Raw genomic sequence first — 24,445 nt, 5'->3', positions numbered from 1 at the left:
CAAAGGGTCCCGTCTAGAGCAGGGTGTGTAGCCAGTGCCTAAGCGCGCAGGTGTGACTCTGCAGACTTGGCTTTGTGTTGGCGTCTGTATTAGCAGCTGTGGGCACCTCATGGGCCCCCAGCCTCCCCGGCCTCAGTTTCCTTACCCTCAGAACTCAGGGGCGGGAGGAAGCCCTGCCAGGCGCGGGTGTAGCGTCTGGCACGCAGCGTTGTGTGCTCTGGAGAGCCGTCAGCGCCTCGCCAGCGGGGCTGTGTCTGCAGAGGCTCGAGAGCATTTGGGAAGATGAGTGAACCGAAGGAGGCACTCAGAGGGCCCGCCCGCCCATCTCACTGCCCCTCCTGCCACCTGTGGAAGGCAGAGTCCTTTGGGCCCCATTTCTACTCCCACCAGGATTCGATCTGCAATCCTGACAAGTGTACCAACAGTTGTGCCTGAAGCACCTGAAGACAAACGCCCATGCCGTCTGGAGCAGAGTGGCTCTCCAAGGCTCAGCTCACGGGTGCCTGGGGCAGCGCACGCACAGCCTCCCTCCCACCTCCCCTGGGCAGACCTTACTGCGGAGGATCCGGGAACGGGACCGCGCCAGAGGACTTGGAATCCTGGCCAAAGCCCGAAATGGAAAACCATTGCCAAGTAGCCCCATGTTTAAAGAGCACCAGAAGGCCACTTGATGCTGGCGGACAGCTGCTCAGCGGTCCTCAGCTCATCGTCGCCCTCAGCCCCCAGGCAGGAGAAGCTCAGGATTCACTGGAAAGTCTGCACAGAGGAGAATGAAACTGGTTTCCTGCCTGGACCTCTGCGGAGCCCTCCTGCAGGTCCACAGACTGGTAATGCACATTGTTTGTCCTAGTCCCAGGCTGGATGCCACGGGTCCAAGAACAAGAGCAGAGTCCAGAAGCGGAGGCAAAGGTCTGAGGCCCTCAGAACCCCAGCAAGTCCTGTGTGCGCTGAGGCGGGAACTCGGGGCTTGGAGCACACGGCCGTGAGCAGCTTGCCTTCTACCCAGAATCGGAACATGTTCTCTTCCGTCAGTGGGTTCACCTCCCGAGTCCCCATTTTACTGCGAAGGGCATTTGAATCCCAGTCGCCTCCTTGGCCTGGGGCCTCCTCCTTACAGCGTCCAGCCTGGAGCCTCCAGGGGGCATTTGGTAAGGACCCGTCAGATGCCGTAGTTATAAGGGGATCTACAGGTGGCTTTGCGCTCTCCCTCAGAGGGCCAGCTTTTGGGGAAAAACAAGTCCCACCAGGAGAGGGGTGAGTGAACTACAGCAGGGGTGGGAGCTGTCTTGGCAGCTCTCTGCCAACCCAGTGACCCAGATAACCCAATACCCCCGAGGAACAACGGTGGGCAGCTGACCCCGGCCAGTGTCACGCGTGGGCAGTAGGATGACCTCCACCACCAGAGAACCACCTGACTGTTCTGCATTCTCTCTGGGAACCGCTACAACTGCCTTGAACCTTTTTGCTTTGCTGAGATTTAGAAAAATCCATCGTGGTCGTTAATCCTTTCAACAGGTGTTTATCAAGCACCTACTATATGCCAGGCTGAACAGCCACCTTGTGGAAAGCTCTAGGCTTCTGTCTCTCTCTCCTGCTCCCTTGTCCTCCAGCTGGAACAAAATGCCTCAGGCAATAACAACCTTGCCTGCTCTCAGACGCAGCCCCTACCTTCCTTCGCCCTCTTGCCTTTGGGGTTTGCTTCTGCTTCGTCCCTTCTGCTGCTTCCTGTGTTCAGGTACTCTTGGTCACGTGGGCTCCGCCCATACATCCACCACCTACCATCTTCCCTCCCCTCAGTCCCAGGCCCAGCAGGACTCAGCAGGGCCTGGGGAGGGGCTGGGCCCTGGGCCAGTGGGAGGCACCCTCAGCCTTTGGGGGCTGGAGAGCTGCTGAGTAATAGTCACGATAAGGTGAGGACCTGCGAGCCAGCAGGTGTGGCCAGTGCAGGGGACACCTGGATGGGTCACCAGGGTCTCCGACCAGCCCCTCAGGTGCCGCCTGAATGCCTGTTTCAGGCAGGCAGCAGCAGCTTGGGCGTTCCTTGCCCTTCCCTTCTCCTCTCCCAGGAGAAGACAACTCCCTCCGCCTATCCAGGTCCGGTCTGCCGCCCAGAGCCTGGCTCTCCATCCACCTCCTGCCAGGGGCCACCCTGGTGCTGGGGCTTGTGAGCGCCCCCAGCCCCACCCTGTTGGTTGCTGTGCCCATGTAAGCAGAGCCCTCGCCCCGTCGCTCCCCAGCACTCTGTTCCTTGTCCGGCCCACAAGCTGGGCCTACAGAGTGGTAGTGGCCAGGGAGGTCTTGCGGGGCGCTGTCACAGAGCCTGAAAGGAGGTGGCTAGAGACGAAGGAAAGACCACAAGGCACAGGACAGTGATTTATGCTCCAAGTATCCTCCCCAGGGGCGCACAGCCCCAGGAGGGCTCACCTCTCAGGCACATACCAGGCAGGCCTCCTCCACGCCTCAGACCGCGGGGGTCTCAGGTGCCACAGAGCCCACACCACCCCCAGGCCACATCCACACTGACACGCGGGTGTTGCCGGTAGGACGAGGGGGCCGCGAGCTGGGGGGCAGCCTGCCTTGCTTTCTGGGCTCTCGCCTGGAGCCTGAGAGGCAGCCTCGGCATCTGAGGAACCCCTTGGAGATCTGGGCTCCGGACAGCTCCCCCATTCACATCCCAAGCCTTCCCAGCACCTTAACCCCAGGGAGCAAGCTTGGAAATCAGTAATGTGACCTTCAGTGCTTAACTGCACGTTTAAGTCCTTGAAGTCCTCACAAAAGTTTTGCAAAAACAGTGAAATTTATGAGGACAATAAGGTACTATCCTGGTAAAAAGTTGACATTTAAATTGTTCTCATTTTATATCTTTGTAATGAAATTTTTTGTTTCCTCTGCAGCCATTTCTGAGTACATTTCTGTTCTATGCAAAACTTCAAGTCAGGCTGGCTGGGTGGCACATGAGCATAAGATCCATGGCCTGGCCTGGAGTGCCACCAGGAGCTCTCACCTCAGAACAGGGAGAAACAAGGTATCCAGCCACCCTGCCCCTGCCTCTCCCTCGAAGAGGAGGGTCTTCAAAAAAAATCACCAAAGCATCCTATTTTAATGAGTTTTCTTTGCAATTTGTATATAATAGATTTTCGATAACAACCTGTAACAAGTTCATTTTCTACTATTCAATTGCTCTGCACTGAGGCCATTGACAGCCTCCAGCTGGGATCTTTAAAAATGGAAAGTGCTTGAAAACTCAGCTCCAGACAATGCTAGAAAGTGGGACCAATAGGGCAGCTGTTAGCAGCAAACCACTGGAGATGGGAAAGAGGCCGTCTGGGTTTGAAAATTCCAAGGAGAAACTAGCAGAGGGCAAGCTGGCTGGTGAGCAGCAGTTCTGGCTCAGAACTCACCCCTCCATGGTGTGATGCCGGGCGAGACTGTTTCACCCCAGAGTCCTCATACATGTGTGGGGGGCCCCATTTTACCATCCTGGCTCCCCATGGGGGTAAGGCACTCATTGAACACCCCCCCGCCCCCGTCATCACGGGCTGCCAATGGCTTTTCCTGCCCAGCTGGGGCTGAGGGGTGAGCACGCCCTCGGCTGTGCTTCCACTTTCACAGAGAAGGGAGAGCCTGGAAGGACAGAGTTCAGGCACTGGAGCATCAGTTCCTTGGGACCTTAGACAACAGCCCTGCTCACTTTATCATCTTGACAGTCATCACTGGAGATCTGAAGCTAAAAGGGCTTCCAAGGCGAAGTCTGGCTTTCCCCGTGATGCTCAGTGCTCTCTCCAGCGCCTTATGGGGTATGGGGTGCGGGGGGAGGCAGGGTGTGCACCTGCAGTGAAGGGGCCTCACCACTCCCCAGCAGCTCCTGCCAGGCCCGCCGGCCGGCTGGGGTAGGACCCCGCAGATCCAAGCGAAGTCGGCCTTCTCCTGGCCCGGCCCCTCTGTCCGAGATCTGCCCTCTGGGGCCCCGCTGGTCAGCCATCGCTCCTCGTGACAGCCTCCTGACTCACTCCAAGTCCTTTGCCCCATTTGGGACCAGACCCTCCCAACATCTGTTCAGGACCCTTTCTCCTCCCCCTTTGCCCGGTTATCCCCAGTTCTGTGTGCAGGCCTCCCTGCCGAGCCTGCACCCAGTTATTCTCTGTCCCAGCTCCTGCTGTATTGGGTGGTGGTTCTGTTTCCCAACTACTACAAGCTCCCTGCAGGCAGGGCTTGGGGGTCTTGCTCATGCTGTGTCCCCTGCCTGGTGCTCGGGCTCTGGGAGTGTTGGTTGACCTAATGTTTTCCTCCTTCTAAGCTTCCTCATCTGTGTCTGCGCCTTTCCTCATGCGTGCTCTCCCTGCCCTGGCCAGGCTCCCCTAAAGTGTTTTGGTCACCCGCCCGGCCCCTCACTCAGTGGACCCTGCACTCCACGTGCACCTGTGTGGAGAGAATGGGCCAGAAGCTCCCTGCCCAGATGCTCCCTCCTTTCAGAGCCTGGCCCACACCAGCACCAGGGCAGATGTGCCCAGTCTTCCTACGGTGCCCCAGTAACAGTGTTGCTGCCTTTTCTGGCGCTGGCCTGAGTCAGGGAGCTGGGGTCTCTGTGCTCAGTGGCTGTGATCCAGAGGCTGGTCCTCCCAGGCTTCCAGGGCCCAGCTTGGGGGTCTCAAGCTGCCAGGGGCTCCAGTTTTCAGCGGGGCATGCTGTGTCCTCCTCCGTGGGTGCTGGCTTTGTGATGTGGCCTTAGGTGGGAGGGCGATGGCCGCGGGGCCCGGCAGGGGCCTGTGCCAGGGTCTAGGAGGAAGTGCAAACCCACATTCCACGCTAGTGAATTATTTTCCAAGGTGCACAGATTTGCACCAAGATGGCAAAGCTGACCTCCTGGTGTGGGAGCGGGGCAGGAGCCGTGGGGCTGAGCCTGGACCGCTCACAGCCAGGGTCTGCTGCCTCTGCTGGGCATGTGGCTATGGGCTGAGGAGCGGGTCTGAGCATGACCCCTTGGCTGCACACATAGTTGTTGGGAGTGGGGGTAATTAAGCAGCAGGCAGGTGACCTAACAGACTAACAGAACATGTGTCCCGAGGAGGCTGAACGGCCGGTCAGCGGCCCTGGGAGCAGGACGAGAGCTTTATGGGACAAGCAGCTTCTGTCTTCATTAAGGGAGCATTAGGCCCATGTGGGCATCAGGGGCTCACCTCACACCCCAGTCACTCATCCAGCAGATCAGGGGCGTCCGTGGACGTGCCCTCTGGCCTGGTCTGGCCTGGCTGGTGCTCCCCCACCAGTGATCCCACCTGTGAGGCCCCAGCAAGCTGCTTCCTCTGCCCCCCCACCCCGGAGACGTGCTAAGGCCCTCCGTGACCCTTGGTGACACTGTGCTTGGATGCCTCTGCTTGCCGTGAGCACATGGTGAGCAAAACAGCCTCTGGCCTCTTGGAGCCTATGGACTAATACGGGGCCAGATGACAATAGTGTGGCACAGAGTGACGGGGGCTGGGAACACACAGACATCTTTATCATCACCGTCATCATCTCCATCATTGACCTAGCTGGCTAATGATTACTTAGCACCTATCATATACAAGGTATCATTCTAATCACTTTACCCATATTATCTCATTTAGTGCTGAGTAACCCTGTGTGGTGGCTAGTATACCCATTTTATAGTTAAGGCACTTGAAGCTTAGCTTAACCTCTGGTAAAGACCTGTCCAAGGTCACGCAGCTAGTAAGTGGCAGAACAAGGATCTGAACAAGGTCTGACTCAGTCCACACTCAACCACCAGGCCACAGTCTTATTACCATGTAGAGATGAACCCAGGGCTATTGGCACACAGAGGAAAGCGTGTGGGGCTTGGTAGAGGAGAGAAATTAAGGAAGACTTCCCGGAGGACGAGACCATTGAGCTGGGACTTGAAATTCAGGGAAAACCACGGTGGGGACAGTGAGATTCTCCTTAATGGAGAATGCTGATGAGTTGCAACCTGTGTTTAAATGCATGAAATGTTTCTGGAACCAGGAATTTGGGTTCTCCTACCTGCTGGCTGTGTGACTTTGGGTTAGCTACTTAACTTCTCTGAGTTTCAGTTTTTTCATCTGTAAAATTGGGACATAATCACAGTGCTGACACATGATAAATGTCAGATATCATTTTATATGACTCAAGTAGTAAGAGCTCATCACTAACTAAAGCAATATTAACAAGCAAAAAAGCATTCAGATGGCACACTGACATTGGCTTCAGGGGCACTGAAGCTCGCGTGGAAACTTTCTGGAGCCCCTCTCTCCACTGGAGGTGAGGAGAAAGTCCTGGCAGGGGGTAGTGAGACTCACAGCACCTTCTGATACCAGTTTCCAGTTCCTCCCTCCAGTGGCCACTCCAATTTAGCTGTTTTATGCCCTTGAGCAAATGAGGGACCAAGAGAGGGAATCTGTTTTTTTTGCCCCTTGATTTGCAAGTCCTGCATGAGGCATCACACATGTTGGGGTTGGGGAGTCGTCACACTAATGGTCTTAGCATCCGCCAACACCGACACCAGCGCGCAGGTTACTCCTGCTCTCCAAACTCAAGAGACAAATATTCTCAGATAAAACTTCTGATAAACCCCATGCTATCTGAAACGTTGCTATTCACTATCCCAAACTAAGGAAATGAACAGAGTAGGATAAAGTGGTATCCTTACCGGCTGAATTTCCTGTCTGAACTCACGCTACATGGATAAAGAGCCGGACAGATTTGGGGGAGGGATGGTTGCCGTTGTTTTAACATCACAGGGTGGCTGTGAGGGCTGACTAAGATAACGTGTCTGGCATGGCGTCTGGCCTGGGCGGGCATTATTCATTCCAGAAGATAACGACGTGCGAGGTGAAGCCGTAACCATCCTTTCATTACGCAGAAACAATGGCAGAAAAACAGCTGTAAATTCGCCAAGTGACCACCTCCTCTGTTTTACAGAGTTGCCCTGATACAGAGGTATTGCAGTAATCAGATTAAATCACTGTTTTCCTTCCTGCTTGCCTGGAGCTGAGGGAGGGCATCTGACTCTCACACAATCAGCTCCCTGCAGTCCCCCTGACACGGGTATTCCTCCTGGACACTGTGCACCTGTGATCCCAGATGTTAACACGGGAAGCCCTTTATCCTGCACCGTGAGCTGCGCAAACCCTTCCTTGGCATGCAGCACATTGCTCTCATAGGAAAAGGACAAGTATTTTTCTAAAAAGCAGAAGGAACTTGTAATGAATTCAAAGCGAGAGAAAAATCCTCGTTTAAAGTAACATGTTTTTCCCATGCTCCCAACCCAGGCACTCAGAAAAGTGCAAAAACATGCATTATGAGAAAGATTTTTAAGCGAGCAACTTTTAGATCTATTTATCGAGATGAACAGACAGGCTGGCATGCACCATGCTTACCAGCAATCCTGGGGCCTGGGTCTCTGAGGTTCTGGGGCTTGTTAGGGATGGGGAGGGAGGAGTGGGGAGGAAGGGTGGGGGACACGTGCGGAGGGGACACTGTGTCTTTAGTTCCGAGATCAGCCTGTGGTTTGGAAAGCCAAAAGCAACCTGAAGAGAACGTTTGGATGATAAACAGAGGAAGAGAGGGAGGCCACCCTCCTATTCCACTGCCATCACTGTACAGACATGGGTGATTTGCAGCCTTCCCACCTTCTGACAGAAAGAGGCTGACCTGACTTCCACGGCTAAGGGATCTGTCCTCTGCCCTCCTCAGGGGAGGGTCACCTGTTCTGCAAAGCCAGGAGGAAGGTGCAGCCCCATCATGAACCCGTTCAACTGAGTGCGGCAGCCAGCAGCCCTAGGGTCCCTGGCATTGCCCTCAGCCATCCATAGACAATGGCAAACACCGGCCCAGCCTGGGCTACGCCAGCTGCACGAGAAGACGCGATTTAGGAGATCCACCCGCAACACCAAAAACTCATAAGTACAACCCACTTCTCCAGGGAAAACTCCCCTAGACCCATCCCTTAATAGAGCGGCCGAGTCTGTGCCAGGAGTCACCCCACAGACCCTGCCCTGCCTGGTACTCAAGGATCCTGGCAAAATAGAGACTAAAAAAATACAAGTTTAAAGCCTCAACTTTTGCCAGACTGTCAGCGGCAGTTTTGAAAATTAAACCCAAGATGTTGCTGCTGAAATGTTTCAGATATTACTTTCCGAGTTTGAGGGAGATTTCTTTAATGCCTATTGATTTCTGGTTAAAAAGTTGTACCTATATGTCTCATTTCAATTTCCTATTTAACATTCACTGAACCATAAATCCATTCCCAGAGCAACGGGAACTTAGAGTTCTTGTGACTTTGAAAGACCATTGATCCCGTGCGCTCCGAGTGGCTGACTGTGAGGCCTCTGTGGCAGGGTCAACTCCTGCTGCAGCTTCCTTAACGGCTGCGAGTTTACGTTTTATTGCATATCTGTTATTTGGGTTGGGCTGTGATGAATGGTTTGGCTGCCCGGTTCAAAACAAGTCCAAGGCGACAGCAGAATCTAATTTGCTTTAAAAACGGTGATTATAAAGCTTTTCAAATAATAATCCAGGAATGAGGGAAACAGACAGCACATCGCTGTGCATGGGACATATGGCTGGAGGTGAAGCAAGGGCTTCCCTCCTTTTCCACAGGCAGCTCCGCTCATAATGACCTTCACTAGGGAGGCCAGGGAGGGCTTCTCTTTCATCAGGGGTAACAGGGATGCTGCCATTTCCTTGAAAGTAGAGCCCTTAGCTCCTATTTGGTCCCAGACCAATTCCCATGGAGCGGGCTCATGCGCTAGAGGCTTCTGGGGCACCGGATACCAGGACGGTGCCTAAGCAGTGCCCTTCTCTGCCTAACGATGCCATCGTGGGACATCTGAGTGCGATGCTCAGTGTATCCCCCAAGTCCTTGCAGTCCAGCCTTGGCCCCCAGCTCTTAAAAGGCACTGATCTTTTTCATTACAGTTCCTTTTTCAGAGGGGCTTGAGCGCACGAGGCACTGTCTCAGAGCTGCCCCCAGAGAGCATGCTGCTGCTCCCCTGACGTGGAGGGCGGCTCACCCTGTCATCTGCCCCGACATCTACTCTTTCTGTTCACGTCCTGTGGGAATGGCATCCTCAAGAGGGCTCCGTTTGGGGAAGCTGGATGGAGAGAAGCTTGCGGGAGGTGGATGCTGAGCACAGGAGGGGAGGGAGGGTCTCGTCCAGTGTGTGCAGGTCAGCGCCTAACAATGGGCTCTCCAGAGGGGAAAGAGCACCCTTGCCCTTTTGCAGCATCTGTGTAGGTGTAGATTTCTGTGTTGTAAACACTCCTACTATGGCTGATTTAAAGCTACCAACCATTTCACTGTTTGCCTTGCAAAAATCCTGAAAAAATCTAAGAATCGTCTCACGAGCTAGGTCTCTGGAGTTGCTGATACTTCCATACATTCTAAAATTTAGAGATTTATTTCATGGAATAAGCTCCTCAATCCACAAAGCAAACCCCTCCCACAGCAGATTGAGCCTACAGCCATTCACACCTTATTATGAACCACCAGATGCAGATATGGGTTTTAGCCGTGGGCAGGAAGGAGGAGGTTGGGGAGCCACACCTAGTCACCGTGTATCAAGCAGAGCCCGGGAACTGGGGGTTGGACTCTGGGTCTTGGTAACAGGGCCATCGTGGACTGGAAAGGCACCGCCTGCAACAAGCTCAGGGACATTTCCCACAGGGAAGAATCACACTCATTTTTCTCCTCTTAGGTCACATGAGTACCTCTTCTACCTGCCACAAGGGCTCTTCCTGCCAACAGATCACAAGGATTTTCAGGCCTTGTGAATGTTTGGAATAGCACACAGAGATGTCCACGAAGCAGGAATACCTTCCTGGAAAATGGAACTCCAGGTACAGGCTGGGGCCGGGGCCGAGGATGCCAGGACCTGGGGCTCAGGGTACTCAGGGCACCCTGGGGATCTCATCCCTGCTCCCCCAGTTCCAGGGCCTGCAGTTAGGAGCCGTGAGCTTGCAGGTCACGTCCAAGGGCGCCTCACACAGGGCACACACATTACCTGCTTTAAGCAGAGCCTGAATGCTGTCTGTCGTACAGGGACTTCAACTCTTTGGGGCCAAGAATGTCCCCTCTTGTCTCGGGTTAGGGCCCCCGCATCACCCTTCCCTCTCCTCTCCTAGTGAGCTTGTCTGCAGTTACCTGGGGCTCCTTCTTGCATCTCGCATCTCTTGGAAGCCCTGTTCCAGCCCCAGCTACGGCTGGCGTGAGGTCATGTCTTGGGGCAGCACCTCAGGGAGAAGACCTGTGTCCTTCAGCTGCCCTACCCACTTGCCATATGTACTAGCGACCCCACAGAGGGTCCACTCCGGGCACCTCCTCCGTTTTCAGGTAGTGCACCCCTGTCTCTTCTTCTCCAGGGATTCCCCTGCCTCTCATTAACCAGGACCCTTGCTCTTCATCATCCTCCACAGTGACTGTTCCCTCTCCTGCCTGGCCAAGCCTCCAGCACCCTCCTGCAGGGTTTACCCCCAGGTAGGGTTCCCTGATGGGGCCAGGCCACTGCCTGGGTAGAACCCTAACATCTGCTCCCCTCATGTGCAGTCACAGAATCCCCTAGCGATGTGAGGCAGTGCCCACCTAACCGTGCTCACGTCGCAGTCCCGGGTCCCTCAAACAATAGCAACAGCGCGAAGCAACTTTATCCAAAAGGAGCAGAGCGAGTACCCCCCCCCACCCCGACCCCTACCGTCCTTACTCTTCCCTTAAAGCTCAGGCTTGTTGCAAAACAAATTCAACTGCTTTCACCTATAGAAGAAGCCAATCTTGGAAACAACCAAGGACAGACTCCAGGCCCCTGACACCATTTTGGAGCAGGAATGTCTGTTTGCCCACTGCGAGCCCCGACTGGGGCCTGACTTACGGAAGGCTGTGTAGAACTCATGGAGGGTCAGGAGGCCGTCTTTGTTGTCGTCATCAAATCGGAGGAGGTCGCCTGGTGAGCACCCCAGGAAGTCCTCTTCCAGGCCCTGCTCCTTCAGCATGTGCTGCGGGTGAGAAAGGGAGCAAGGCTAGAACCGGGAGTGAGCTCAGAGCTGTGGGCACTGCTAGAAAATGGCTCAGGCCAAGTGGGTGGGGCTGTGCTCACCAGCCTCTGTGTGTGTGTGTGTGTGTGTGTGTGTGTGTGTGTGTGTGTGTGTGTGTGTGTGTGTGTGTGTGTGTGTGGTGTGTGTGTGTGTGTGTGTGTGTGTGTGTGTGTGTTCGTGTGGGGACTCCAGCAACAGCTCGGTGGGCCATGAGGAGCATCAAAATCTCTTTGGTATTGTCTCGTTTGATTCTCTCATTTTATAGATGACACAACTGAGGCTCAGAGAGGGAAGGGACTTTCCCAAGGTCACCCAGTGATTGGGGCCGACTTGGGATTAGCATTCAGGTCTGTCTTCTCCCTGCCTGGGCAAACAGACCCCAGACAGTCTGAGGTGGGAAGGATCCTGTGGTCACCTGATCTACCCCTTCACGTTGTAGATGGGGAAACAGGGAAGAGAAGGGGCCTGATCAAATAAGCCCAGCAAACAGTGGCCGAACTCAGTGGCTCCCAGCTATGTAGAGCTGGAAGGTCACTGCTCCATCAGTGTTCCCCTCCCCGCCTCCACCAGCCCACTCCAATCTCAGGGCAGCACATCCTAGCCACAGCACTCCCCCCGGGAAGGGGAAACTGCCGTTCTACTGACCTAGGCTTGGGCCCCCGTCTCTGCCTGCCCTGTCTTGCCAGGAACACAAACCACTACCCTTAGGATTCTGTCACGGGGACCACGGGGGAGCCCCTGTGAACTCCTCTCTGGATGTGGCCTGGGCCACAGGGCAGAGGTCTCCCCAGCATGACCAGTCACCTTTTGGCATGTGTGTCTGGAACTAGAGTCTTGCAAGGAAAATGCTCTGAAGGAAATCTCAGAAGAAAAAAAATGATTTTATTTTTGTGGGGAGAGGGGAACAGAGGCACTTCCTCTTTATTTAACGGTCTCAGCTGGGCCTGCTATGTTAAATGCAATTTAATGTGATAATGTTAAAAAAATGACCCTTCACCCAGCAAGTAAGAGTGTTCGATAAAAGGGCGATCAAGCGTAACGCCCGAAATCAATCTTCCAAAGATGGAATTTCCCTTTGTCTATTTCTGTATTGGAAGTTGATTAACTTTTCATAGGACTGACAAGTTTTTCCCTGACGCCTCTGATTCAGTGTCAAGGAAAGGCCCATTTTAGCTGGCCCCTGCGCGGCAGATTTATGAAATGTACTTTAAACACATTAAATTTTAAAGAGGAAATCATAGTCCAATTACCATGCTTGTTAATGGCTTCAGGTGCCTCGGGGCATGTCTCTGCCGGGTTAGAGCAATGCGCCCAGGAAGGTTCTGTTTACCTGGCAGCTACCGGGAGCCACGTGGGCCTGGGGCACCAAGAGCCCACAGCCGCCTCTGTTAAATAAGGAGAAAACGCCTGCCCTCCGGGCTCCCCACACAGCCTGTATTGCGGGGAATCGAATCGCCAGATGGCTAGGTAAGCCAGGTAACCGTAACTAACAGGACCTGGGCTCTCCCCAGAGCGGCGTGGGTCACCTGTGGGTCCCTGGCCCCGCCCCTTGGGCTCTTAGCCATAGCTGGGGGCTGAGTGTTGCTGGAAGTGGCGACATGCAGGCTGGCATGTGCCTGGGAGGCCTCCCGGGGTGCGGGCCGTGGATGGACTTGCACAGGCTGCCAGGTGTGGGTGAGCAGGGGCAGGTCTGCAAACGCCTTAGGATCTGTGTTTCCCCACACACTCCCTGGAAGCAGGCTCTGGACTGGCTGGACTTGAGAAGGGGACCCTGCGTGGGGAAGCGTCTGGATAACTGCTCTGTACTCAGATTTTATGGGCAGCTGTCATCCCCACAGACTTGGAGAGGATCAGGTGGAGCCTGTGGTGGGAGCCCTCCCCCCAGGGAGCCCCCTGTACCGTGAGGAGAGCAGGTCCACTCACCGCCCCCCCGGCCCCCGGGTTTTGTCTTAGTTCACCATGGTCTAGGTAGTACACACTCTGCATGCAAGTCTCCTGATTTCCTGGAGCTGCTTCCTCATCTAAAAATACTCGGGAAGGGAGGATAACACTAGCACCTACCACACAGCAAAGGGTGGCTGAAAGGTTTAAGGAGGAAATAGTAACAACAATAAAGGTGACGATGACGAAGTGATGCTGACGGCTGTCACTTACTGAGAATGTGCCGCGTGCTGGGCACTAGGCTGAGAACTTCACGTCTTAGCTCATTTAACCCTCCTGAGGACCCTGCGACAGTCACAGACAAGGAACGAGGCACAGAGAGGCGAAGCTGTCTGCCTAGACCCACTAGGTCCCTGTAAATGCTGGAGCTGGACCTGAACTCAGGCAGTCTGACCGTGAAGTCTGCGTTCGTAGCTATTCTACCTCCGAGTGAGGAACACATCTGTGTTGGGCACATCACAAGTAAAGGGCCTTGCTTAGTGCCGAGCCCACGGTGGGTGCTCCGTAAATGTCAGGACCCTCCCGAGCCTGGTCCTTCCTGGTGACCTGGTCACAGCTTTGATGAGGTCATTGCTGTGCCTTGTGAAGGATTTCTTTAAAGTAGCATCAAAGGTGGGGACTCATCCTATTACCTGTCCTCTGGTGGGGGGCACTCTGTGGTCTCTGGGGCAGAGCTGCTAGGCCCTCCCACCCTTCCTGGGGAGGCTGACCTCGTCCTCCCTCCATATCTTTGCCCCTGGTGTGGCTCCAGGGCCCCAGGCCCTCAGAGACAAACAAGCAGAGTAGGAGCAGGAACTCAGGCCCTCGGGGCCACCCAGCCTGCCTTTCTGCCATCAGCACCCAACAGGCCCACCCTGCAGCTGGCCTGCCTGGTGCCCTAGGTTGCTCCTTCCTCACTTCTTTTTGCTGCAGATGCTCCAGGCCCTTGTACCACCTTGTAGCTGGACAGAGGGACACGTGTGCTGTGTCTGGGAGGGAGGCCCCATCCAAGTGTTTTCTCAAAGGGAAGAGCAGTGTTTGGGGGTGGCCACAGGGCTTCCCGCAAGCCAGCAGGCTGGGGTGCGGGCTACTGATTCCTGGATACCACAAAGGGCGAGGTCCTAGCGGAGAGGACGTGAGGACACCCAGGTCACAGCTCCAGAAGTGTTTGGTGGGAACCAAACCTGCTTCCTTTGAACCTCTCTGCTGAGGAAAGCAAAGGACTCAGGAAGAAAAGACTTACTTCCTAATGAAAACCTCAGAGCCCAGCCGGTGTGCAGTGTATGTTTCACCAGCTAGCTGAGAGTGCCTCAGAGCTTGTTTGTAAATATTGGCTGACGGTGGCTGGTGGGAAGGAGACACTGACATCGTTCTGTTTGTCAGATATTCTCGAGAGGTGTTAAACACAAGCTCTCTGACTCCCGGGAGGTGGCTTTCTCTTGCAGGAGCAAGGCCTCCTTGGCATCCCATTACAGAGACGGTTACAAATGACTCCCCCCATGTGGATCTCCCAGTTCTCTTCCTTCACACGCGGAATGCAAAACTGGATTCCTCCATGATGCAATTTCACCGAATGCCGTACCCACCTGGGCCAGTTCAGAGCGGCTGAGGTGGCCGTCCCCGTCTACATCCAAGTCCTTAAACAGAGATTCCACCAGGAGCCGCTTCTGGGAAGCAGGGTCTTGTCTGCTGTCCCCTTCATGGAGTGGCTGCAGGCGGGTCTGCAGCGCCAGGAGGGCCTTCTTCAGGCGGGCGTAGTTGGCCATGGTGCATGGGTTACCTGGAAGAGAAGATGGGGTTATTGCAGCCAGACTCCTCCCCCGGTCTCGAGAAGACCCCCGTCCACCCCACCCATCGGCAGTTACTGGGCATTCACTATGTGCAGTGCAGGGTGTTACCGGAGTGCATGAGACCTATTCGTCCGTCTGTCCACCAGTCCATCCCATAAATATTTATGAAGCACTGGATACATGCTACACATGATGCAAATGCTGGAAGGAGCCTGTTTGTTCATCTCGCAAATGTTTATTGAGCACCTACTACAGCCAGACACAGAGTGCTTGCCAGACGGAATGGGGAGATTCGTCCAGGGGAAGTCCCAGCACAGCCCCACAGCGGCTTTAGGAGAGCCGCCCCGGTTCCATTTTGTAATAGCTCATCTTTGCCTTAATCCTACCTTAAAGGCTGCTTTGGAATCCTTGGTCTCATAGATTAGCGAGTTCCAGTTAACAGGACTAATAAGCCCTGCTTAAGTTAATTAGGTACACTCCCAGGGCTGGATTACTTCAAAACGAACATGAGTACACAAGCCGACGACCAAGACACAAAAGGCAGCTTTTACAAAATTAAAACCAAAGCGCACAGCCCGTTGCTCTTAGGCCTTTTATCATGGCCATGCTTGGTCCACAGCATCCGAACCACACAGTGTTTTGGCAAATGAGGCCTGTGACGCACTGTGACATGACATAGTTTATCTCGCTGGCAACAGGCCATGAGGATGCTCCCCGCACAGGGCTGCACCGTGAGTGGAGGCTGCTGGTTGTTAGCGAACGGGAGAGCCTCTCTGGCCCCACTTCCCCACCTCCCGGGATGGAATATGTACTCCAGCACCTGGCTTTGCTGAGCCCTGGAGCATGGGTGTGCACTCCTCCTCATCCAGTCCAGGGTGAAGCCAGTGCCCTGCTGGGAAGGGAGTGTCTGGGGCCTGGGGCTCGTCCCCTTAATTCTAAGGCCAGTTTAGGGCACCAGGTCATAGCTCAGGGGTGCTGGAGCGCACTGGATCTGGAGTCCACCGGGTTTGAGTCCCAGCTCTGTGGCTGCCTGTGTGTGTACCTTGCACAAGGTGCCTCAGTGATTTCATCTGTGAAGTGGGGAGAGCAGTGCCTCCCACACAGGGCTGTTAGGAGGGTTAAATAAGATACGCACATAAAAGGCACAGCAGCGGTTTGGCACCAAGTAAGGGCTCATAAAATGATAGCTACTCTCCCCCTTGTCATTACTGGAACCACATTTGCCGAAGAGCAACAAACAGGGGAGCTGCCTGGTGGGGAGAGTGCTGGTGGGGAAGTCTGTCTGTTTCTCTCCCTGCCTCCCTAGACAAGCCTGGATGGTCCAATCACTTTCTTGTGCTTGTTTGTGTTTCTAGATTTTCTTCCAATTTGGGTCAATTGATTCTTGTCAGAAACAGATACCTGTTACTCTCCTCCTGCATGTTTATTTAGAAAAAAATCAATTGCTGTGTTCAATATAATCAAATCTATTTGCTCTCTGGGGGTTTCTATGCTCTGACAAGAACAACTCACCCACCCCTCTTTGGCCTTGTAGGGTATCCATTCCTGGGAGCTCGTAGGGCCCCTGGTTGGCAAACCCGATTCTCAAGTCTGTACGGCGTTGAGAATTGTGGCCGTGTCCCACGACCACACACTCATGCCCAGGGGAATACGTGGCGGCCTGCTGGGCTCTGCTTCCTGAGCCTGGACAAAGGTCAGTCTGGGGAAAGCAGAGGAAGAGCTTTGCTCAAATCCTGGCCTCCAGCCTCCAAGAGGGTGAAACTAGTCCTGGCAAATGGATAGAAGCTGGATGCGGTATCTGAGTGGAGAGAGAAGCTTTGGTGGAGACGGCAGTGGAAGTCTCTGTGGGGGGATCTGCAGGGACCTGCACTGGAGGGCCTGTCAGGCTTTCCTGGGGACAGGCATTCATGCCCAGATGCTGGGAAGCTAGTGCACACAGCGGATGGCTATGGGGGTGATAGGAGGCTTGACTCAGAAATGCTAGTGTACAGTTAGCCTCCAGAAAAACACACTACAGCAGGGCCACCTGAAGGATGGGCCAGGCCAGGTCAGATGGGGAGAGATGTTTCATCCTTGCAGGTCCTCCCAACCCTCCAATCTTCTTCACAGACCCTGGTGGGGCACAGATCTCCTCTGAGCTGCCTGCTGCCCTAGGCCAGGGGTCCGAAGCTAGACAGCACCTCCCACTCTGGCAGGCCAGGGAAACCTTCAAGGTGGGTTCTGTCAGGTGGGTTCTGTCAGGTGGGCTCCCCAGGCTCTTCCCCTCTTATCACATCCCTACAGTTCACTGTCAGTTCACAGTGGCTTCTCCACCCTGGCAGCTGCCCAGCACATGAATCCCGGTCAGGAAGGTATGTACATGTCTAGAAATCAACTTGGGGGAAAGAGGTGGTTGCGCCCAGTCTCCAGGGCCAGCTCCCTGAGCCCCTGGTCTGGCCTCCTGCTAGGGCTCATGCCAGCCATGCCCTCCCATCCTTTTACCAGCATTTACTCATAAACTCTGTGCCCAATACTGGGCAGCACTTTGAGGATACGATGGAGCTTCCCATCCTGGGCATCAAGGGTGCCCGTGGAGGGAGAGGTAACGAGGCCGGGGTGAAGGAAGTCTCCCTAAGGACGGGACCTGCAGGATGAGGGATCTGTGAGCAAAGGAGGCAGAGGGAAGGGAATGCCAGGTCACAGGGACTGCAGGTGCAGGAGCTGGCGGCACAGAGGAAGCTGGTGTGGCTGAGCCGGAGTGAAGCGGGGATGGGGGCACAGACAAGGCTGGAGGGAAGTGTGGAGCTGGCATCAGATGCCAAGACCGGCAGATCACACTTTGCCAAACTTCCCGTGGCTTCTTTCCTTTACTGAGGGCCTCACTGTGCCTGGATGCTGCTGGGCGTGGGGGTCCTGAGATAAACTGAGCTGCTCCTGGAAGACGATTTGAAATCCTTCTTTATCCCAGGGGCACTTGCACTTTACATGAGTTTCAACCTGGAATAATTAAATCATTGGCCCAATGTTCCTGAGCTCCTCTAATGTCCCTATAGCTCTGGGCGACCACGAGCACCAGAAGAAAGACACCCTAATGGTGTCACTTTAGATTCCAAAATTCAACCTCTTTCAAGACTTCTGATGCTTCATCTCCAGCAAGGACTGCCCTCTCAAAAGCCTTCCCTTTTGGTTTCCAGGATGAGTTTACCAAATCCCAGGTTTAGTTTTTTCATTCACAACCCCCCCGGTCACACTGTGGGGTCAGACGGAACAGCTCACCAAGGTGGAGCGTGGGCGTCTGTAAAGGTTCCCACCCTGCTGCCAGTTTTAAACCTTTGTCTTATTGTAAAAGAAACACACATCCGTCAAAACAACAACAACAACAAAACACTTGGAAAGTGCAGATAAGTATAAAGAAAGAAAATAAGTTACCCATAATCCCCTTCCCAGAGGCTGGCCAGAGGTGAAGCCAGGCCCTCTGCACAGGTGACCCTGACTGTGAGCCGTTTAAACTAGTGGAGCCCTGGCTGGCCCTGTGTGTCGCACGGGGCCTGAGGCCCGGCCCACAGAGCCCCTGTTTTCAGATCTTCCTCTTCCCTTACTCAATTTGGGCAAGAGCTTCAATACCCAAGGGTTGGGTCTTTCTTAGTATCATGCGGGTCACCGCTGCCCGCCCACCCAGCAAGTCCACCGGGGACTTGAGGAGGTAGGGGTGTGGAGGGAGAAACAACCTTAATAGCACCTGCCACACGAATGTGCTGCTTGGGGTTGGTGTTTACTGCTCCCTCCAATGTTCTTTTATTTTTCTTTATATATATATAGCAGGTTTTTGTTAGTTATCTATTTTATGCACATCAGTGTATACATGTCAATCCCCAACTCTCGATTCATCCCACCCCCACCCCCACACCGCTTTCCCCCCTTTGTGTCCCTAAGTTTGTTCTCTACATCTGTGTCTCTATTTCTGCCTTGCAAACCAGTTCACCAAAAAAACCCCATTTTTCTAGGTTCCCCATATATGTGTTAATATACGATATTTGTTTTCTCTTTCTGACTTACTTCACTCTGTATGACTGTCTCTAGATCCATCCATGTCTCAGAAAATCTACAAACAATAAATGCTGGAGAGGGTGTGGAGAAAAGGGAACCCTCTTGCACTGTTGGTGGGAATGTAAATTGGTACAGCCACTACGGAGAATAGTATGGAGGTTCCTTAAAAAATGAAATATAGAATTACCATATGACCCAGCAATCCCATTACTGGGCATATACCCAGAGAAAATCGCAATTCAAAAAGACACATGCACCCCAATGTTCACTGCAGCACTATTTACAATAGCTAGGTCATGGAAGTAAGCTAAATGCCCATCGACAGACGAATGGATAAAGAAGATGTGGTACATATATACAATGGGATATTCCTCCAATGTTCTTTACCCAAACCTCTGCCCGGCTTACTCTTCACTGTATATTGGCCACTGCAGAAACATCACCCAATCTAAACTAGCACCCCCAGCTTCATAATTCTCTGTGCCCCACATGTCTGGGGTGGGCCTGGGTCCCAGGGACGGACCCTGCCCCTTTGGAGGGCAGGTGTCTGGAGGGGATACAGCAGAGGCTTGGGGACCACAACACCCCTCCCGGGTGCCCCCGCGGGGGCTGACCGTGATGATGGTGAGAATGGCCATGCCCAGCCTGTCCTGGGAGCCCTGAGCCTGGGCCTCCGTGGCCTAGCCTGCAGTACGGTCGACTTCCTTACTATTGATCCAGGGTGGGTGGGTGGGAGGGACTTCCAGAGAGGACTCTGGAGAGGAGGACGTTTGTATATGATATTGAGGTCTGTGACTTGAATGAGTTCACCTGGAGCTGCCCAGCTGGGACATTAGGGCACCTGCTTCACGAGTAGGCAGACTCACATAATTTGTACATGCTTGGAAAGTCATTTAAGTGTTTCCTCTGTGTCTTGGTGTTTTCAAGGAAAAGAAAAATTTGTGTCATTATAATATGGGGATTTTGGGGTCTCTTTGTGACTTAGGCTAGGTCAAAGCCTTTTAGTGAGGCTTGGAGAGTCCCAGGGAAGACCCCTCCAGGCCCATAAACTCACTGTGCCTGACTGCAGCCGATGCTGGCCTGCAGGGTACCTTCTTGCGTGCTTTCTCCTCTCCTCTTCTTTCCCCTTTCTCTGGGGCCCAGCTCAGCCCCCTCCTGCGCACATACAGAACCACTGTCGTCCATCCATCTTCTTACTCTCTGCCCTGTACATATGGTCTGTTTTTGTGTGTGTGTGAGGCTTGTCCTCTGTCTTAGTTTGGCCTCCTGCTTAGCAGCCCCTGCAGCTAGGATAGAGGGTGAGCAGTATATTTGGAGATGATCCCAAGAAGTGCAGGGAGGAAGGAGGAAGTGAGACTGGGGACAGGGAAAGACAGTGGCAACCGGGGCTCAGTCCACAGGACCTTGCAGAGACGGTGTTGAGTACACCTCGGAGCTGCTCCACCGAGGTGCCGGGGGCAGGGTGCTCTTCTACCAACTTCCGGTCCTCCTGGGCTGAGGGCTGCTCCTGGGGGCATTACCCCCACCCCAATCCAGCACTTGTGGACTCAGCTCATGCTTGAGGCCAGAAAGTGCCCTCAGGCTGAAGATGAGGTTGGAAACTATTTACAGGTGTCACGGGGACTGATCACCCGAAGCTGCACGGAACCTCTGGGTTGACTGCGGGAATCTGGATGGGGTGTTAGCGTCGGCTGCATCCCTCTGTGGGGCTGCAAGTTCCAAGCTGGTGGGACTGGCCTGGATAGTCACACGCACAGTGTGACAGTGTTAAATGCTTGTGAATGTGGTTGAGTCCTGCGGCTCTAGGCAGACTCTCTCCTCAAGAAGCTAGGGTGACAGGACCACTGTATAACAACCTTAGCTGGGGTCCTCAGGTAGAGACAGCCTTCATCACAGGCTGCCACACCTGACACCAACGCCACTAATGACAGTCGTTGCAAGGCTGGAAGGAGCACTAGACGGGGAGGCAGGAGAACGTCTGGTTCTGTTTTTGAGCAGCTGTGGGACCCTTGGAAAGGCATCCACCCCTGCCCTTCTTGCATCCACTTCCTACCTTAGAATGGGGGTAATAACAGCCCTTGACCACCTTACAGGGTCCTTTTACGTAAAACTAAATATAAACAGACTTGGCCATGTCTGAGTGGTCAGCCAGCCCCGAGGGCTTCTCTGCATGAGATGGGCTCAAGGCCCTGTGTGAGCCGGGGCCTGGTGCATCTGTCTTTGTCCCCTTCACTGATGCCCAGCGCCTGGCACAGGTGGCCACAAAATCAGTGAAGACTTCTTCACTCCCTTCCCCTCCCCACGAACATTTCTGCTCTAGGGCCTTTCACGGAGGGAGGCTTGTGTCCCGGCCAGCCTGGCAGCGATGAGAATCCCCAACAGGCCCTTGGAAGGGCCGAGCCACCCTCCGCTGGCTGGGGTGCCCCCTGTGCCGCAGCGCTGGCCCCTGCCGGCCAGCCCCCAGCACTGGCCTCGGGCTTCCTGCCAGCATGTGTGAGCGCGGGGCCCCTCCTGCTCACAGACCGGGCCTGTTTTGGCAGATAAAATATTGATCAGCCCGCTGAGGAGCCCAGAGTGTGATCCTATTTTCATGTCAGAACTTGGTAATGAACTACATTTATCAAGCCCGTTCTCCACGAGAAAGGTCAGCCGCAGATCTGGCTAAGTTATTATGACACCTCATTAATCTAGTTCCCTCAATAACTGTCCCTCTTTGAAGATTCTAATGTTCTCCCATTCCAGCCACAGTCCTTCCACTCCGAGGGAGATTATAATAGCAGGAGCACAGGCACATCCGCATTTAATTTTTTGAGCAAAGAGAGATAGGAAGCAGGTAGCAGCTTCTGGAATTAAACGTCTATCACAGGCACGCTTTCTATTGCAAAACAAAGGGAAGTAAGAGAGACACTGAGAATATTCTATCAGCCACATGCGCCCCTGCCAGCCTGGGCCTCAAAGGGGCGGTCTTCACTCTGTGGCAGGCAAAGCTTCCGGTCCCCGGTGTGGGAGGGGCTGGTGGCTCCAGAGTTGAGGAAAGAGGGGTTGCACAGGGTGGGCAAGGTGGGAGGCAACAGCCAGGAAGCAGGACGCTCAGATTCTAACCGAGAGGGAGACAGGCCATATGGTCGAGGCCCCGGACAGGCCCAGGTCCCAGATTCCGGGGGAGCCTGGAGACCCGTGGCACCAGGAAGGGAGGTGGTGCGGGAGACTGCGGAGGGGCCGTCTCTGCCTGCCACCCTCTCCGACATCCCCCCGCCCCCCGTCTTCTCTGTCGCTGCCCTTTCCCTAGGCTTCACTCTCTGTTATTCATGCACAGTTGGTGTCAGGCTGCCCCCTCAGATGGGGGCCCCTGGAGGCCAGGGCCCTGCCTTGTTGCAGGTGTGACGCCAGCACCTGGCCCACGCGCCTGCCTGCAGAAGGTGCTCATTAAATGCCTGCTGACTGGATGAAGGTGGAATCTTGGTGGAGAGCCGCTACAGCCCTGCCCTGAGGAGGGGACAATCCCGGCCACCCTGAGCCACAGTGACTGAGGTCTGGAACTCCGGAGAGGGCTGGGGGCCATGTCATCACCCATCAGATCAGTTCCTGGTTGGAGGGGGGCGTGAGATGCACGTGTGGCGGGGCATCTGCAGTGAGTGTGTGTTCGTGTAGCTGTGCTCACTGCCGGGGGCATGGGCCCTACCTCGCTAGTAGGGGCACCCCAAAACGTGCGACAGGGCCCCGCAGAGTTGCACATGGCCAGGCGGGGGGTGGTGGTGGTGAGCCACAGAAGGGATGCTGCCCTGCTGGACACGGGGTCACGTGGAAGATGTCTCCTCCGAGCCCCTGTGGGGACACACACGGCTCTTCGGGACCTGCCTCTGGAGAGGAGGAGGATGAGAGGGTCTGTCCTCTGGTCCTGCCACTGCTGGTCAGGACACCCTGGACAGCCCTGTGAAAAGGCCAGGCGGGGGGTAGGGGGGCTAGGCTCGGAGCGGCAGCCCAGGTGGGGAGGCCTGAGGGGGAATCTGGTCACCGCACAACTTCGGCAAAGGCCTGGTCCCATACCAGGGCTCTAATCAGTAACTGCGCACAGAGCTGACCCTGGGGACTCTCTGAGCTCCCAGGGAGAACTTTATACACAGGCAGAATAGGGGGGTCGGGGTGAGGGGGATCCTGAGGCCCCTGTGAAGACCCCAGCCCCCAGCGGCCTCCAGGGTGCTGGCTCTTCTCTCACCAGGGCAGCCCTGCACTTCAGAAGTCCCCTGCAAACCCCAAATTTATGATAGAGGGGACTGCAGGACAGGGGTTACTTGATATCATGAAGAACTCCTCTGCCATTAGCAGAAGCCATCCCACTTGGGCATGGGTGTGAGCTAAGGAGCCAGAGGATGGGAAGGAAGGAAGTGCTGGGGGGGGGGGGGCCGGTGGGTCGTGCTCTGAGATGCCCACTTGTGGGGGAAGGGCAGCTCCCTTCCCGAGCCGCACAGCAGCCAGCCATGCCCTCGAGCCACACCCTCTGAACTCCAGTCCTCCTCGACCTGGCAGGGTGGCCCAGCCCCTAGGCTCAGATCCAGAGACCCTCACCTGGGAGAACCCCCAGAAGGGTCCAGGGGAGAGACTGGATGTGGCCACAACCTCTTGGTGGCTGTTGGGTCCGCTCATGGGAAGGCTCTGCCCCGAGCCCCACCCAAACACCAGCAGTTCTCACATTGTCCCCAGATGGCCTGACAAGTAATGTCACTGCTGCAGGCAAAGCTGGGATCTTCACCACCAAAGCAAAAACTCAGCTTAATCGTCTGGCACCAACATCACAGCTGAACATGGTTGTGTTACATGGGCCTCCACTGCAATGTGTCATTCGGAAGTCTATTTTGAAACCGCTAAGCTGTGCAAAGAGCAAGAAGCATTTTACTTCCTGGTCTAATTTATGAGCCGCCATAACTTTACTGGAGTTTAGTTTAAGAGGAACAGATGTTTAACTTGATGTAAATGCATGAACGTTAACAATCTTTCTGCTGCCATTTCTGGGACAATTCAATTAACAATAAATGCCAAAACCAATGGGTTTATCTTTAGGATATGTTTTCACTAATACGATGTACTTTTACTGATGGTGTTGACCAAGCCACAAAATTCTGAAAATCCCTGGCGCTTGTTAAGCACACACGACACGGCCTCCTCACAATCCCCAAACAGACACAAACAGTTGTACTCAAAGTCACTCCACCTGGTGACTCCCTGCTGGCTGTCCCCTGGGGCCCGTAACTTCTGAGCAGATAGGTCACTACTGCCACACTCAGGCCCCCTGGGAGGTGTTTGCGCCATGGCCTGAACTGCGTGTGATTCCTGGCTACTCCCACTACCTGTCAGAAAGCGGCCTGCAGATCTGCTTCCAGGTGCCCCTTCCTGGAAGGCCCTCTCTTCAGATCTGACTTTTCTCCCAAGGCCCGGCTCTAAGGAGGTGCTCTGTCTGCTCCAAGCCACACACTCTCATCATGTCTTCGTCTCTGCCCGTCTCCTCTGAGACTGTGCTCCAACACCTTTGCATCTCCTGCGTGCGTGTCTTCAGTCTCTTAGAGAACTGGCCGTGCGGACTGCAGTGGACGCCGTCATGGGCCACGAGGGCGCCGGCGAGTTGCTGCCTGCCCTTGGTTCGGCGTGCTGGGCCAGCCTCCCACCACACC

The 24,445-nt window shown here is 54.7% G+C and overlaps 1 protein-coding gene across 2 annotated transcripts in view; it reads right to left on the bottom strand.

The window, feature by feature from the left end:
• Positions 1-24,445, bottom strand: part of FSTL4 (follistatin like 4) — a 453,554-nt gene that overhangs the window by 139,583 nt on the left and 289,526 nt on the right. For both annotated transcript variants that reach the window (XM_004282127.3, XM_049708196.1), the window contains exons 5-6: positions 14,550-14,743; positions 10,881-11,004 (exon numbers count right to left, since the gene is read on the bottom strand). In XM_004282127.3, the coding sequence (XP_004282175.1) occupies positions 10,881-11,004; positions 14,550-14,743 (318 nt within the window). The remainder of the gene's footprint in view (positions 1-10,880; positions 11,005-14,549; positions 14,744-24,445) is intronic.

The sequence above is a fragment of the Orcinus orca genome, chromosome 3, assembly GCF_937001465.1.
Source record: "Orcinus orca chromosome 3, mOrcOrc1.1, whole genome shotgun sequence".
Classification (NCBI taxonomy): Eukaryota; Metazoa; Chordata; class Mammalia; order Artiodactyla; family Delphinidae; genus Orcinus; species Orcinus orca.
Note: the sequence above shows the minus strand (reverse complement) of the source record. Positions and strands in the feature narration are given on the sequence as shown.